We start from the raw sequence: 18,576 nt of genomic DNA on the forward strand, positions 1-18,576 counted from the left end.
GCCAGTGCATGTTGTGCAGTGCACTTGATGTCTTTATTCTGACAAAGACGCCTAAATATATGGTGCTAATTAATCACCATCATTTGATTTAAAGTTTTAACTTATTAGTATACATTGGTAATACTCATGGACCTAAAAAAAACTAAACTAAAACTATAAAGAAATGGAAATAGAAATAGTTTATTATTTCAGTGTTGAGATGTTTATTGGCAATCTGTTGACTGTTGACTGGCTGTAGGCTGATAACTGCAGTGACTGATCTATGCCCCTTTGTAAAGTAATGAGCAACTCATTATCATGTAATAAATACAGATGTAGGAGGACCAAATGTAGACTTTGGCATTTTTACTGCATGCAGCAACATCTATCTATCTATCTATCTATCTATCTATCTATCTATCTATCTATCTATCTATCTATCTTTCTTTCTAGTTTCAATACAAGTAGTCGCAGATTATAAAACTAAAGTGATCCAATACGGTCAACCAAATAAAGTAAAATAGATAGTAGGCTATACATTTTTGTTTTGCCCAGATGAAACAGAATACTGATGACAAAGCATACAGTATATGAGACAGGTGTGAAGGCCACGGATTCATACTCATCTTATTTAATTATTTCTGTCTTATATTCTTAATAGGCCAGAGCATATTAGGCATAATGGACTATTACCATCACACAACATAGCAATTAACGCGAAGCATATATACAACAGACAATCAATTTAGCAATCGATCTATCTCAATACCTCAATTAACAATGTAACACCATGCAATATATACTTTTGCAGTAATTTGAAGTGGTGGTGCTCTCAGGAATACACTCATGCCAGAAAAGGCAACACGTGGACTAAAAACGCCTTGTTAAAGTTGGACAAACTTGGACAGCCTTGCATTTGGCCAGGAGACCAAGGACCGAAACCTCAGGGATATGTCCAGTATTACGGGACGAGGTAAGTCAATAATAACTGATGTAGCCTCTATATATCCTCTTCTCTTGCCTGTGAAAAGTTGAAACGTATAGGCGGACAGCGGTCTAAATAATCGTTGAAATCGTGCACGGATCAATCAGATTCATTTTTTTTAAATTGCCAACTTTAGACAATAATTGTTAAGCAAGGCGTTGTCTCTAATTAAATTAAAAATTAAAAGGTTTTAATTGAGCTACTGTATTTTATTTAGCCTATATTGCTACCAGTTAAAACATGTCTCAAACTTATAACCCTTTTATATAAAAGCGCCTGTTGACACAAATATGCAGGCAGTTTATTCTAATTCTATTCTCACGACCTCCCCATTAAATATGCACTGACCTCAGGTATTCCATTTAAATGAACCATGTTTGCCTAAATGTATAACACTATCTCATACTAGGCCAACAACTTTGAAATCATATAGGCCTAGATATGTTTTGTGTACTTCTGTAGGCTATATGATATTGCAGTGGCGTGGCCTCGTTGAATTTCAAATGTTCAAACAAAATAACAATTGTGTTGTGTAGGCTTTGAAGTTAATTGCTCTGACTGTCAGATGGATGTTGGGGTCATCAGTGGCCATTAGCGCATCAATTGCATCAGTGATGGAGACCTGCTGGTTGCTTGGTGGGGGGGCTTGTTTATGTTTCATACCGTCGACCCGGCGGCATAAATTATGACTTCACTACAACAACAACACAACACCACCACTGCCTCGTCATTTTCTCTGAGTTCTAATAGGATGATGCTAGGAATCATGCCTTAATACTACTGACAAAACTATCCACTCACTCACTGGCCTATGTGACAACCACATTCAAGAAAAGCAGCAAGGATTATTGGCTATAGTTCAACAATTTGTTTTAACATTATGTTATATGTAGAACTATAATAGTTCTACATATAACATAATGTTAAAACAAATTGTTGATGCTTATTTTTCGCTACACGTATACAGCCTATTAATTTAATATGCCACATGATAAGACATGGGGGCTGCTAGTGCTCACAACAGCATACACGCCAGACCTACTATTTTCTGGGTGAAACCAAGAACAATGTAGCACCTTTTGACTGAGTTGAAGGGAAAGGCCTTTTTATGTATTTATCTATTCATTTTAATTTTAAAGCATATAAACAGAACAGCAGTAGGCCTATATAGGCTAATTCGGTCTAAGGGCCTATAGAATATTTTAACGAATTAAGTCACCTGTTCCCTATCTGTTTATGAATGGACAGACGCTAAAAGCAGGCTAGAAAACAATTAGTCTGTTTTTTTATTCTCTCCATCTCTCTCTTTCTTTCTCTCTCCCTCTCTGTCCGCGCGTGTGTGTGAGCTGCTTTTTTATGCGCGCGCGTACATAGTGCACCGTGCACGTGTGTGTGCGTGCGTGCGTATATTCCCCTGGGCTTTACTCCACTTTAATATCCTGCAGGTTGATGAAGCTTGGCGGGGAGATTTTTTGACACACTCCGCTAGCACCGTTAATAGCGCTCCCCTCCCAGCCTGGCCCGGCTCGGACCGCAAGCCGTTTGATGTGGAAATGAAAGCTGGGAAATAAGGGCTAAAGAAAGGAGCGAGGGGAAGCGAGGGACTCAAAAGGTTAAATTAAAAGCAATGGTATTCTTCTTACAGAGTCACTGATGCAGGCCAGAGTCAGAGAAGGGTACTAGGCGGCCAGTCGCAGCTGTAGCGTCTAGCCTGGCTATAGTGGACACTTTGGCTGTAATGTTATATATTTAAATTGAAACGTTTCTTTTTAATATTGTAATAAGTGGGCCTACACGGAAAAAAATGGAAAAATAGACAAAGTTGATTTAAACGCCACCCATGCAGTGAGAATATTATATAGGCTAATGTTCTGTATTTTACCAAACACATAGCCTAGATAGAATGAAAACAACCAACCAAAGTTGATTTAAACGCCACCCAGTGAGAATATTATAGGCTATAATGTTCTGCAGTAGGCCTATATAAGTATTTTACCAAACACATAGCCTAGATAGAATGAAAACAACCAACCAAAGTTGATTTAAACGCCACCCATGCAGTGAGAATATTATATAGGCTAATGTTCTATATATAAGTATTTTACTAAACACATAGCCTAGATAGAATGAAAACAATAGGCTACACATATAAATAATCCAACCTGAATTCAAAATTTTGAGAATTTTGTAGGCTATATCTACTACAAGGCCTATCTAGGATTTCGCCTAACAGGATAAATATATGACTATCTGCATCTTTCCCCCTTTCAAAACATCATGTGCTCAAATGAACAGCCATAAGGACTAAGCTACACATATGTTCTGCTTCATGCCACTGACCATTCAGATGCTAAGGCGTAATTATCAACCGCATTTTAAAGTTTGGAGCCAGACAAACAAGGGCGTCAGGAGGATATCATTTTGGGGTCCTTCACACGAAAATATTTGAGCACCACTCACTTAGAAACGTATTAAAAAAAAAAAGAAAAAAAAAAACCTTATAAGGATTTTAAATATTCAGACTCCGCACACATTTTCCGCACACATTTTCACGATTTTTCAAAAATCTACAAGCTCGCAGCGCGGCACCGTGAGCTTGTATATTTGCTGTTTTTCAATAGTTAAAGCAAATGGTGCGACACACCCCTGCAGACAAAACAATGATGAAGTCTCATGCGAGGAAACCCTCTGTGTTCAATAGGACAGTCCCAGGACTGAGGGGGGCATCCATCCAAGGATGTGGAGGAGTTGCTCTGACCTGTCTACACCAAAGGCTGTCAAAATTCTAGCTAGATCCCACTTATTTGGTCAGTTGCCTATACTTTTATCTCTGTTTTAAACAAGGACAAATACTTACACGTTATAACATCTTAACTCTGAATGTAACCAGATGTAACTGGTATAAATGGATAGAATAACACGTTTTACTGTGTATTAAAAACATAGATTATTTTCTTTACTGGCCGTTGCGACTGTAGAAGATCACCTTCTTTCAGGTTATTAGTGTTACTTTTAGTCTTTGCCTGCATGTCTCAAGGTCACTCTTTTAATTTACTTATAGTTTCTTTTTATAAAAATCATTTTCATTTAATTCTTAGAGGTGGTATCAGTATAGGGTACAAAGTTCATTCAATTTAAGCACGTAATTATAGGTTGTGAATTGTTCTTCATATAAACAATGCAGATTCCATTGTGGATGAATGGATCAATTGTGGAGCAATCTTTAGGCACACTTTGCACACTTGTAACAAAATGTTTCATATTCCTCAATGACTTGATAGTTACTTTGTAACATCAATATTAATTTCAATTCATTTTGTCCTATCAGTGCTACAACATCAACTGTTAATCAGTAAGCAAAAGTTATATTCATCACATGGATAATAAACCGTGCGCGTGTGTGTGTGCGCGTTTGCGTGCATGTGAAAGAGAGTGAGAGAAAGAGAGGTGTGTGTGTGTGTGTGTGTGAGTGAGTGAGTGAGTGCGCGCACGACCGCACGTGTGCGTACCTGCACATGTGTATGGGTGAGTGTGGGGGGCGTGAATGTTGCATTATGCGTTTGTAAGCGTGCATGCAGATATGTTTGGGTTCTGTGTGTGCAATGCATGCTAAAGCAAATGCCAACATGCACATGCTCTGTGTGCGTGCACCTGTGTGTGTGTGTGTGTGTGTGTGTGTGTGTGTGTGTGTGTGTGTGTGTGTGTGTGTGTGTGTGTGTGTGTGGTAGATGCAGGGGCGGGGGCTCAGGTTCCATGACATTTATGTGTGTTCATCCCCCTATCTCCCCCAGGTCATGGGGGTCTTAACCAACTAGGTGGAATGTTTGTGAATGGACGACCACTTCCGGAGGTGATCCGGCAGCGCATCGTGGACATGGCCCACCAGGGCGTTCGGCCCTGTGACATCTCTCGTCAGCTCCGAGTCAGTCACGGCTGTGTCAGCAAGATCCTGGGACGGTAAGGACAAAACGCACCTTTCGTTAACTTACTCATGCACAGCAAAATTCTCTGTTTTATTTTAACCAGTGAGAGTGTAAAAAATGCACATGTATTCTTTCACACTCTCTCGGTCTTATTAACACTGAGGATTTTAACGTGGATACTACTTATGGCCTTCCAGTACATTCTTTGTACACCGAAGGGAACTTTTAGGACAGCAGGCACTTTCCCTCGCTCATGTTGAACCGATGCACGGATTTGACCATGTATCAGACCATGTGTCACACACACGTCTGATATACATGTGATGTCAGATGACGATGAGTTTCTACAACATGGGAAGCTGAAACTTGCAGCCCATGTCGATACAATCCTAGATTTCTAAATCAAGCACTGTGTTCAAATTGAAGTAGATTGTATCGTGCCATCCTGTTGGCATGCAACTTGAACGACATGGTCGTCAGAGCAGCTATTACACCGCTCGGCACATGGCAATGGCTCGATGCTGGGGGTGCCACTCGGGCATGCGTCATGGGGCTCAAGTCCACTTCTGATTAGGGCATTAACGAAAAAGTCGACAAGTCGACTGAGTCGACTTCATTACACAAGTCGACTTGAAAGGGTAAGTTGAAAAAAAGAAATCCTTTGTATTTTTTTCTATCATTATTTTTGCTCTGTACAGCATTCAAACAGTAGGATTGCTTATTGTCAAGGACGGAATGATCCAATATTACAGTGCTATATTACATTTGGTATAACATGGTTCTATTGTGAAAATAGCAGATCTACATGCTCACAACGCCTCGCGATGCGAGGCGTTGTGAGCATGATGCGAGGGGTTGTGAGCATGTAGATCGGCTATTTTCACAATTTCTGCCTCTATATATTTGACAATTTGGACAATGTTTAATAAGAGGTATTAAAAAGTCCTTAAATTGGCACTTTAGAAATGTGAAGATACCCTCTATATACTTAAACTTTTTGTTGGTTTGTTTACAGTTGAGTGAGAAAACAATGTTGCACATTAAGTTAATCATCTGGGGACCACGCGAAATAATTGGGGGGTCGTGTGATGTGATGGCGTCATCAAACGATAAAGTCGACTTCAACTCAAACGTTTTACTGAGTCGAGTCGACTTGCAAAAATCACAAGTCGTTAATGCCCTACTTCTGATCAGCATGCCTGCCTTGAAATGCAGATATGCAATGTATCGGTGATTTGCAGAGATGTACAATGGCAATCTTTTAATTTGTTGGCAAACTCACTGAACCCCTTTCCTTGCATTCATTCCCACAGCTACTATGAGACAGGCAGCATCAAGCCTGGTGTAATCGGTGGCTCCAAGCCCAAGGTGGCCACTCCAAAGGTGGTGGAAAAGATAGCAGAGTACAAGAGGCAGAACCCCACCATGTTCGCCTGGGAGATTAGGGATCGATTGCTGGCGGAAGGAGTCTGTGACAGTGACACCGTACCGAGTGTCAGCTCCATCAACAGGTGACGAAAATAATCCCACCCGATGCAACTTGCACTAATAGAATCCTCCAGATGCAGCTTTGCACAGTAAAATCCTCAGCATTTCATAATGTACGTGTGCATGCTCAGAAAGAAATAGATAGGTTAACACTGAAGGATTTTATTGTGTTGCAGTAACATTGGAGTTCAAAGTGAGATTGTTAACGTTCTAAAATATGGGACAAAAGTACTGTATGTACAATGTGATAGGTGCGAGATTTTTGAGTTTTAGTGAATAAGATATTATGAAATGTATACATGTGTCTCTGTGGTTCAGCATAATCTCATAATGCTGGATGGAGTGTCATTCTTATGAAGTCATTCTTTGTTTGTTTTGCATAAACAGCAATCTTCCCCACTGAACATTACACTTTGATTATTTTATTCGGATCCAGAATAATTCGAACGAAGGTCCAGCAGCCATTCAATTTACCGATGGACAGCAAAGGACTAAGTCCAGGACACACGCTCAGTAAGTCTCACTCCACCCCAACACACACATCCATCTTTATATCATAACATACATCAACACACTACAGTCATGTGATGAGGGATTAAGCTCAGAGATCAGAGTATACTCAATATTTCACCAGATTAGACATGAGCCCTGGCTACAACAAACATTGGTATAATAATGGTGGCACTGTATATTTACTCTTGTTTCTGCATGTCTCTTTGTCCCTCTTAAGTCCCCAGTTCAGCAGTGACCCCTCCTGAGTCACCGCAGTCGGACTCATTAGGCTCTACTTACTCCATTAGTGGGCTGCTGGGTATCCCACAGGCCAACACCGATGGCAAGAGGAGCCTTGATGATAGTAAGTATAGACTAGAACAGTGTTTCTCAAACTTTTGCATGTGAAGGTCTTCCCTTAACTCTGACAGTAATCGAACCAAACGGGTCCATTCGGTTCCATTTGTATGCTGTTAGAGTTACATACTATGGTTATGGGTCAATTTAGACCGCCATAAAGGAACCCACAAATTGCAGGTGTGGTCACTGGTTGCCCTGACGTGAGTCACGAGGAATCTCCTGGGAAATGTAGTCCGTCTTACCATTTTGTCCCTTATGCCCATATATAGATATGTATTTGTCAGTCCTTGTCCCTATTCGAGCAGTGCTAACCGCCCATACATCTGTCTTTGTCTGTTTGTACATAATGGCCAGGGAGGGTCACATTGGCCAAGCTTCGCGGGACACTTAATGAAATTACCGTAACTCATAAATAGCACCACTCACTTCACACTGGGTGTGATTATTTGCCCGTTTCAGTCCTTGCCCCTTTTATGCCCATATATGGAGATAACTGACGTCATCAATATTAAGTCCTTGAAATGAAATTTTGAGAACCACTTGTCTAGGGCAGCTATTCTCAACCTTTTTAATTTCAAAGACCTCCAGTTTGATATGCATTAGGCCACGGACTGCCATTTGATACAATCTTTTATCTCAGCGACCTACATCTACTATGTAAAACTATATGAAAACATGGAAATGCAATATTAAGACAAAACAAACATAACACAAACAACTCCTCACCTGCACCTGAGTCATGCATGCACACAAACATAATATGGAAAAAAGAACAGCTTGTCTGGTCGAGGATCAGGAAAGCTACTGTTCACTCTAGGCCCGCCGGACTCATTCATGATTGCATCCAGGTGTACAAATTATTATTGTATACAGGTGTACAACAGGGGGCTTTCGTAGAGGGTCCCCAGTCCCTTTGGGATCCCCCAGCTCAAATGGACCTGTAAGGATATTCCATTTGTACACTCTCAGAGTTACAGACCAATTTGGTCCCAGTTTGGTTCCTAATTATCATTCATTTAGTTGGGGACTGACTGGAACCCCCCCTGGCCTGAAGGACCCCTGGGGGTCCCTAGACACCACAGTGAAAGCCAGTGTTTTAGGGGAGTCAGCCTCCAGTACTAAGGAGTGTGTGAAGCGATAATCCTGCACATACTTGGGTTTAAACAAAAGTCTTAATTGCTCCCGATGAGCATGTTGGTGCCTTGCATGGTTTCATCTGCCATCAGTGTATGACTGTGAGTGTGAAACTGTGAATGTATTAACGCACAATCATTGTAAAGTGACTTGGATAAAGGCGCTATAATGCTATATAAAGGCATGTTTTCATTGCAGTTCCGGAATTTTCCCGGCAAAATAAATAATTATAATTAGCATAACTTGCCGGGAGTTTAGTTTTTTGGGTGTTTTCACATGCCCTCATCGGCTCTTAACAGCGAAAACGCTCCCCCCATGCACTTGTGGCTTGTGGGCTTGTAGATTTAGCTTTTTTTTCCACGCGTCACTGTAAACGATGGATGACCAATTGACCATGCAGACTCGATGCTCTGTAAAACACTTTTAATCATGCAACGAGGAGAAACTATTAACTAATGATGCAGCTCTTTGAGTTGGTAAAGATTCCAGCTTTCATCACAACATTACGAGTGCATCGCATCCCGTATCATCACGTTCTCCAGACCGGACAGTTTAATTAAAAATAGGCTATAGAATACAAATAAGTTTGAACCATGAGCAAGCTCAGAAGGTTCAGAAAGGATCGCTGCATGATGCAACGTGTTGCACTCACTTGTGGGCTTAATGTAGATTATTAGCTGTGTTTTTTTTGGAGCTGTGTGGAGCTCCCTATACGTGGCCGTGTGTGTGGGTCTGTCTGTCTGTCTGTCTGTTTGTCTGTTTGTCTGTCTGTCTGTCTCCGGGTATGTAGCCTGCAGTAACCTTTTCTGGCCACACATGTTAAGGGAGGGGCGCTGTTGCACACACACACACACACACACACACACACACACACACACACAGCTCCACTTCGAACAGAGGTTCGATTTTTTCTTCTTCACGCGACACCATAAACGATGGATGACCAGAGAACGAAAGAAATAGACTTCTGCTGTGTTTGTCAATGCGATTCTAGCCTAAATAATTAATCCCCTATTCAAGGTGAAGCTGTAGACCTACTTTATTTCTATATATTCCTTTACATTCAGGTCGTTTTCAATCCCAGATACAATGTTTTAAACTGTTAACTGGCTCCTTTCATGCACCTGGTTGTCAAAAAAACGGCAAATTCACGGCATGCGTTTTCACTGGAGGGAAATTTGTATTGTCACGGTACTTTAAGCAAAAAATACTAGGTATTTTCCCGTCAAATTTCGGGCCCCAAAACTGCCGGGACACAAAATAAGTGGCCGTTTTCACATGGCGTGAATTTCAAAATTGCCGTCATTTTTGAAAAAACTCCCAGAAGTTTTGCTCAGTAAAAACGGGGCTTAAATGCACCATTTCATTTTTTTTCCCACCACGTCACTCTTTAATTCTGCCTCTCTTTCCACATCCCTCCTTGTCCCGGGCTTCCCCTTTTCTCCCCAGGTGATCAGGAGAGTTGTAGACACAGCGTTGACTCCCAGGGTAGCGGAGGCGTACCGAGGAAGCAGCTGAGAGTGGATCACTTCTCCTCGGCCCCCCAGCGCCTGGACTGTGGCTTTGACCGTCACCACTATCCCCCAGAGTCCTTCAGCTCAGCCTCCTCCAGCAGCAAGACAGAGCAAGTAAGAGTCCAGTACACAGCCCAGTGAAAGAGTAGATTCACAACACTGCAACACATTCCCCCGCCCAGCATCATCAAATACTGACGCTAGCTTGGTCAGGACCCCATGGCGTTCCTGGGTCAACGCACTGGTTACCCTTCTAGCGTCACATTCCTACGTTCACGGTGGTCCAAGCATTGCTACAGTATATAAGAAGTGGAGCGGGCACAGAAAGTCTTTTTGCATTGGGGATCTTTTTGGATAACATCATTTTCAAATGCATCGTGGGAATTGAAGTCTTTGCATCACTCCCAGGTGCGGGAGAGCGCAGTCTAGGGTTTACAACCGGAAACGCTTTTTGACTACTTAAGTCGCCGATGGCAGTGAATGTTAATGGGTAAAGTCCTTTAATAGTGTTTTCTTGTTCTATACTGTATGTGTAAACTGTTGCGCGCTCACGCTCTAACGTGACACACACACACACACACACACACACACACACACACACACACACACACACACACACACACACACACACACACACACACACACACACACACACACACACACACACACACACACACACAGCAACATACATGGACACTTGATCTACAAATAGTTAATCCCTTTGCGTCGTCCCCAGACTTTGTACCCTCTGTCCCTCATCAACGGCAACCTAGAAGAGACCAAGACCGGCCTGTCAGCATCAAACTCAGCCATTGGTCGGAATCTCTCAGCACACCAGGGTTACACCATGGTGGCTGGTAAGTCTCTTAACCACTTAAATCCAGGCCTAGTCAACACTAGACCTGGTCCTTTTCTCCTTCTACACCAAATCTCTTTGATGGTAGATCAGCTATTTTCGCAATGCTTAATGTCCACCCCAGGTAGGTAGGTGGGAGGGAGGGTGGATGATAGACAGACAGACAGACAGACAGACAGACAGACAGACAGACCGTGTATTAAGGCATTCGCCAACTATTCGAATATTTGAATATCAAAGTCACTATTCGATGTTGTTCACCGAAGTCGAATATTCGCTTTTTTTATTTTTTTTTATTGTATTCTCTATAGTTTATAAAGCTTGGCTAGATGTCAAAAGAATGAGTTGTCAATGCCCCTGGTGAATGAATTTGTTAATGCTCTATACCAGGGGTTCTCAAACCTTTTTAGGCTGTGACCCCCAAAATAAACATATTTGAACTGGGGACCCCCACCCTGACAAGCCCTTGGAATTGTAGGTATTAATGTGACTCGGTTCCACTGATAAATATTGTGAAAATAGCAGATCTACATGCTCACGTTGTGAGCATGTAGATCTGCTATTTTCACAATGTTTGCCTCTTGCTTACTTAATATTTTACAGTTTGGCCAGTCCTGTCGAATATTCGACTATTCGAATACTTTGAGGTCGAATAATTCGAATAATAAAAATCCCTATTCGTGAATGCCCTACCGTGTATGTATACTAAAACTCTTGTTTGGCCCTCTACACAGGGGCCCTATAGTGTTGGTTAATGCTAAATGCTACTTTTTAACCCCACCGGGAATAGAACTCAAAGGTCAAGTCCAATGTCTCATCAGCAACGTCTGCGTACAACAATGTTTTTGTAACAGCGACATGCAGGAAAATGACATGAACATTATGTAAATGTTGTTTAAGCCAGACATCAATGTTATTATGTTAGCGGTTTCAAGGCAACTATCAGAAAATTGATGTGTGTTCAACACACTGCATCAGCTTGTTCTGCATGCTCTTGTGTGAATAATTAATTAGCCTTATTATCTAAAGATTTCCACAGCATCCTCCGAATGCAGTTTTAACAGATGTGGAAGATGTACAATTGTACATTGTGTCTATCCAGTTCAAGGCACACTGAAACAAATCTATAAGCATACAGAACCACCCTTCATTTTTGTTTTATTAATTTCAATCAGTCTCAAGTCATTTTGTGTTCTTTTGTGTTTGTAGTTACATTCGTTCATATCAGTTATCCCATTTCTTTCCATTTTCCGTCCTTTGTGTCACACTACCCACTGCCTTTGCCACCCCCAGACCACCTACAGCCCCTACCACTTTGTCTGAAACAGGAAATGTCTCCGGAAGTGACCAGCACAAGCCCCTCCCCAAACATGGCTGCCTCCAACTTGGCCTTTGCAGAGTTGCAGGCATTACAGAGTCCTGTCTCTGTCAGTAGCACCTGCAACGGCTCCAGCCATTTCCCTCATGCCTTCAACTCATTCTCCCATCATGCACCTGTGTATGGCCAGTTCAGCAGCCAGTCATTCATTACAGGTAATAGATCCATCCATTTCATTCATTTACTATACAGTATATATATATATATATATATATATATATATATATATATATATATATCACCCATTCCATTCACTTACATAAAAACATCGCAGTCCACAGAATTGCTGAAAGTTTATTTTAACCATTTCAACCTGGCATCCATGTTTGGCATGCCATTATAGGTATACGTTTTTTTTTTCTTCAAACATATATACATTCTTTTCTTTCTAAAAATAGCAGATCTCGCTTCAATGTGTTGAAGTTGTGGCATGTAGATCAGCTATTGTCGTTATTCATCATGGTACAATGAAGTATATAGGGTTTTAAGGTATCCATAAATAAACTCTAGTAGTTGCAATATTATTATTGTATGCGCTCTTGTTGAATTGTCCAAAAAAGGGGGTTTTCAGTCAGGTGTGTAAGCCAAACAAAATGATCAAGAATGCAAAAGGAATGCTCCACAGTGGTTTTCAACACTTTCCATATCAAGGTCCATTATTTATTTGGCATTTGAGCCACGGACCACCATTTGATGAGATTTTGACAAATATTTTGTTATCGTTGGATGCAATTTTGTCTACAATACCATTCTGTATTGATGTTGATTGATTGATTGATTGATTGATTGATTGATTGATTGAAGACTTTATTAGAAGTTTGCATAGGAAAAGGTACAGTTTCATGACGGTACAGTTCACTGGTAAGGTCTACTAAAAGGAGATCCATGAAAAGACTAAGCTTATTTCCACAGGAAACCATTAAAGTATCTCATATAACATTGAATGACAGACGAATAGAACACAGTACTATGCAGTAGATATGTAAATAAAATAAAATGAAAGGACAAAAAAAGAAAACAGTAAGTCTAAACAAACAGAAAGTATGATACCATAGGAGAGCTAACAGGTAATGATGATCCATAGTGAATAAATCAATCAAAAAGTGCAAAGGTTTGCGAGCATTGCTTTCTTATTCTTAGTTACAAAATAATAACTAATATTACACTACAACTAACACAATTGCAGTGGTTGTAGCTTTAAAACAAAAGATTGGATATGTTCACATTTTCCAGCTAATAGATTTTGAGTCATTTGGAAGACTTAAAATCAGACATGATTTCTTCACTGTCAAATGTCAAAGTTTAAGGTGTGTGTGTGTGTGTGTGTGTGTGTGTGTGTGTGTGTGTGTGTGTGTGTGTGTGTGTGTGTGTGTGTGTGTGTGTGTGTGTGTGTGTGTGTGTGTGTGTGTGTGTGTGTGTGTGTGTTGGAGCAGAGCTGTCCCCCTGTCTGAGCTGCTGCTGACAGCAACAGCACAGCCTTTTCTCTACGGTCATTTTCAATTATTTTTCAAGTATGGGTCGGGCCAGGATCATGTATGTTATGATCGGGTTTGGGTAGTGTTCACTGTTCAGGTTTTTATCTTTGGGAGCCTAGGGCACAAACACAAGTTGGTTCTGAGGGGCCTTCAAATGGCCGGCCTCTCCAAAAGGAGGGCCAAACAGTTAGCACGGTACTGCTCTATATCAGCTATTATAGGAAGCCGCTCGATTTGGAGGAGGCGATATTTCCTTTATCCATGATTGTTGTCTGCTATGTTTGACTTGTATTGTATGTAACAACGTTCTGCCCTACATGCACTTTATAACTGGCTGTTTTCCTAATTATCTAACGGCACTGATATTGTTTATGTCCTTTGTACATTCGTGTACTTCTACTTATGTGGTCATAAATAAACATTTCAAATGTGTGTGTGTTTAGGTCGGGACATGGTGAGCTCCACTCTGCCAGGCTACCCACCTCACATCCCCTCTGGCCAGCCTGGCTACTCCTCCTCTGCAATCACTGGCATGGTAGCAGGTAAAATACACTGACACAGGCACAAGCATAGATGCTCAGACACAAACACACACACACGCACGCACGCACGCACGCGCACACACACACACACACACACACACACACACACACACACACACACGTACACACACACGTACACATACATGCTTGATTCTTTTTGAGATGCAGGTTTCTTAGCTTGTTTTCACCAAAAATGTAATTCCACATCGTTTTGCCCTTGAGGAAATGTAAAAATGGAATATTCCATGTGGGACAACTGACAACTTCTAACAAAGCACAGACACACAGCACATAAAACAATGTGTTGCGTTGAAGAGGCTATTACGAATAAAAAAAACGGATCCTAAAACAAAAGAGCCGCATACAACGGAATGAGGAAGAATTTAGAGGGATGAAGAGAGTAAGAAATGGAAAGAGAGAGGGAGAGTGGCTGGGAGGGAGACTTGCAGATTAACAGGGAGACTGAGTGGGTTAATGAGTTGCCTGGCTATGCTGGCGAAACGGTGTGTGTGTGTGTGTGTGTGTGTGTGTGTGTGTGTGTGTGTGTGTGTGTGTGTGTGTGTGTGTGTGTGTGTGTGTGTGTGTGTGTGTGTGTGTGTGTGTGTGTGTGTGTGTGTGTGTGCTCCTGGGCCCAGGGGGTATAGGGAACAGGCTGAGGGTTCCGCCTAGCTGCCTGCACCCCCACGCAGAGCCCTCTGACCACACATTGCCATGGGAACCGGGGGGCCCATGAGAAGGAGGTGGGGGCATATGGGGTGGGTGTTGGTATGGGGGAGGGGGGGGGGAGGCGTTAAAGGTGGCACAGTGGTATGAAGAGAGGAGTTTGGTGTGTACATGTATGTGCCCCATGTGTGTGCACCTGTGTGCATTTACATGTGTGCCTGTGTGACTATGCCTGTGTATGTAGGGGTGCCGGGTGTGCCGTTTTTATATGAAGTCTGTCCTTCGAAGCGCGAAATGAGAGGGTCTGATTTATTATTTTTCTGGTGGGCTCGCTGTGAGGAAGCGTTCATACACAATTACTCACAGGAAGGAGGGAGCCAGGCAGGCAGAGCCCATGGATTCAATCCAGCCAACATAATTACCAATTAGATATTGGAATATAAAAAGAGAGAAGAAGAAATAAAGATTGAGCATGAAAAGCTAATACAGGAAGTGTGGCGAGGAGAGGAAAGGAGAGTTGGAAGACATTTTGAAGGAGTGGAAGCCGGATGATAGGAGGAGCCAAGTGCTGAACAGAGGACATGGCGGCTAGCCACATACATACACGCACCATTGGGCTGAGGGATTTCACCCCCAGCCATCCACCTGCACCGTAGATTAATGGTTTACAGGCTGCTCTAACTGTCTCTGAGTTATGAGCTTAAACTGAGCAGATGCTGGCGTACAGACAAACAAACCTAGGAACGCTAAAGAGCTCTTGGACAATGCCATTGTCTTAACCACATGAACCCTAGCGCGTCCCTTAGCTCTGGTGGCGTTAGCGAATTCGCTAATGACATTGACCAGAGCTAAGTGTCCCTATTCTGGCCATTTTATAATAGGCGAACATTTGTCAAAAGAAGTAGATGAGCATTCTATGAAAATAGGTGAACATTCTGCCGAAATAGCAGACTAATAAGCTGCCTATTTGACATACAGCGCACCAAAGCAGGGTAGGCAGCCTTAGGCACAGGTGCCACCATTGGCACAGGAATAAGTGTGAGAGAGAATATTTTTTAAAATAAAGAAAGTGTAGTCAATTGATTAACTCTCGTCATGCAGCATATCCAGTTTAGTTTTGAGTCACACCTCAGAGCATGACTAGACTACGTCACAATTGTGCAATCACTCAGTTCTAGCTCAGAGAACGATGGCAACTAAGGTGAAGATAACTGAAATAGATGTTCGGGCATTCCAACCCTTATGGCCATACAAATATGATTTGTTTATGTTTATGGGTTGAAAATGTTTCTTGCCGAATGCCTAGTGATGATGAGCACAGTACCGCTTTAGGACTAAACAAGAGTCAACGATCAAGCAGACAACAAGGCAGGGTCAATCAGACATGATATCTCTCTCTCTCTCTCTTACTGATGTATATGTTCGGGTGGGAGTTGAATGATCATTAGAATGCCAGGATGTTAAAGATTACTACATCATACCCTATATGGACAATCAAAATCTATTGGGAATATTTTATTTTGATGTGGTGTCATAATTAAACATAATGCTGATATGGCACACTGACCATCTAGAAAATAAAAACAAGGCACCTCATGTCAAAAAGGTTGCCAACCTGTAGCAACCCCTGCAACAAAGTATATCGGGTTTAAGTGATTAATATAGTGAAGGCTTGGATATTGCTTTTTTCTAATGAAGTATTTTCTTTTCTGCTGCAGGTGCAGACTATTCCAGCCAGTCTTACAGCCATTCCCCTTACACACCCTACAGTGAAGCCTGGCGGTTCACCAACTCCAGCATACTTGGTGAGTACTGTATGACTAAAAACAACAGATGATATCAACTAATGCCTTTTACTTTACTGAATTTTACTTAGTTTCAAAATGGCAGCTGTAAAAGCTCACAACCCGTTGCACTGTGATGTGTAAGAGCTAGAATGCAATTGGAAATTGCAAGTGTGGTTGCAACTTGCAAATTAATTCCGTCTTACCATTTGCATTTTCCCCATTCAAGTCATCACAAAAAAATAATGGCCATAAATGGAGATCCCTGATGTCATCAATATTATGCCCATATTTTGGAATGCTCATATATGGATATACTGTGTCAGTCATGACGACAGACACCTATGATGTCCGTTAAATTAAGAAAGTCACACACCAATGGATAGTGTGAGGCTGTGAGCTAACGTAAAACTTCTGTTATGAATTGGAATGAGGAATTATGACATATTGTCATCTGTCCAAACTATTTCTGACTAGGAGATAAGTAGTTATTACCCATGTACTGTATATTATGGAAACAGGTTTATTTGTATTATTCATTTTTAATCCAAAGGATTTAAAAACCCAAATTCACCATGGAATTTCACATGCTTGAGTTGCTTTTTTTAAAATTCTTTTCATCTCTGATTATTACCTGCAGATCATCGGTTACTGGTAGAACAATATGAGCATCATGTTCACATCGTGTCTGTCCACATTTATCAGGATTTAAAAAGTCATATTCATTATTATATTCATTCATATGCATGCAATAATGGTGTATTAAAGTTCTGACCAGCTGCAGGAGTTTTGTAGTTGTCCGCTGTGGTGTTATTAAGTGTTATAAGTTATTATGGGTTTTCTTTTTTATAATAATGTTTACAGAACAGTGTTATGTTTTATGGCATCTAATACTTTAGAAGACCCGTAAGATTAAAGGAAGGGAATACAGAGTGTGTGTGTGTGTGTGCGCGCGCACACGCGCAAGCTTGCGTACTTGTGTGTGTGTGTGTGTGTGTGCGTGTGTGTGTGCAGTGCACGCGCGCATGTGTGTGCAGTCTGATTCCAGTCATAGGACAAGCGATCCAAGTCAGTCAGGTTTCCAGCACAACCATCTGCCACTGTGCCGCATAAGCAGGATAAAGAATATGTGACGTTCCATCAATGTCACAAGCTGGAGAAACATCCAGTGATCCAACCATTAGTGCTGACACTTCGTATCTCTGTCTCCCCCTACAGGTTCACCCTATTACTACAGCTCAGCCTCCCGTACAGCTCCCCCCTCCACGGCTGCCTATGACCACCTCTAGTTCATATGGCGCATTGATTGAAACACTGTTTCTCATTGTCTGGTCCAGGGCCCACCAGGGGTCAGACCCCGAACGGACCCTCACAGGTCTGTAACCAGGGACGTGCTGGCCATTGGGAAAAGCGGGACAACTCCCGAACGGCCGGTTCATTCCCATTAGGGAAAAATTTAAAATAAAATGTCGGCCTTCGTTCCATTTTGGGGGCTGGGCGGCCAACAAAGTAAATCGTCACTGTCGGGCAGAAACCTCGTATCTCCAAGTTTCAAATGTATAAATTATTTCGCAAAGCAAAGCCCTGCTTCATCATACAAGGCTGTTGCACAAAAGTAGTGAAAACAGCAGATCTACAAGCACACAACGCCTCGCGGTGCGAGGCGTTGTGTGCTTGTAGATCGTCTGTTTTCGCTAGTTTAAATCATTTTTAAAATGATAAATACAAAACAAACGGTTTTGGACATACAAGGTTTCCACCCGACAACGACGAAATATAACTAAAAAAAAAAGACAAAATGAGGGCCTCTCCAACTCTTTTTCCCGGGCTGACTCAGGGGCCCAGCATGTCCCTGTCTGTAACACTGGAATTTCTATCTCTCATGGGAGCCCAATCTACACTGTAAAATTCTCAGTGCTGATTTAACTCTGAGTGTCTATTAGGTTACATTTTTACACTTTCGGAGTTACAGACCCCGTTAAGGGTCTATTTGGAGTCCCTGG

General features: G+C 41.7%; 1 protein-coding gene across 1 annotated transcript; it reads left to right on the top strand.

Annotated features, from left to right (window-relative positions):
• Positions 1-930: 930 nt before the first annotated feature.
• pax8 (paired box 8) lies at positions 931-17,862 on the top strand (the record flags this gene model as incomplete). Its single annotated transcript, XM_080743138.1, has 11 exons — positions 931-952; positions 4,756-4,921; positions 6,201-6,398; positions 6,812-6,888; positions 7,106-7,231; positions 9,811-9,989; positions 10,612-10,732; positions 12,025-12,264; positions 14,028-14,126; positions 16,508-16,594; positions 17,792-17,862. 11 exons carry the CDS (start codon positions 931-933, stop codon positions 17,860-17,862), a joined length of 1,386 nt encoding a protein of 461 aa, XP_080599264.1.
• Between the last annotated feature and the right edge of the window lie 714 nt (positions 17,863-18,576).

This window comes from Nannobrachium achirus (genome assembly GCF_963921795.1).
Source record: "Nannobrachium achirus genome assembly, chromosome: 15".
NCBI classification, from domain to species: domain Eukaryota; kingdom Metazoa; phylum Chordata; class Actinopteri; order Myctophiformes; family Myctophidae; genus Nannobrachium; species Nannobrachium achirus.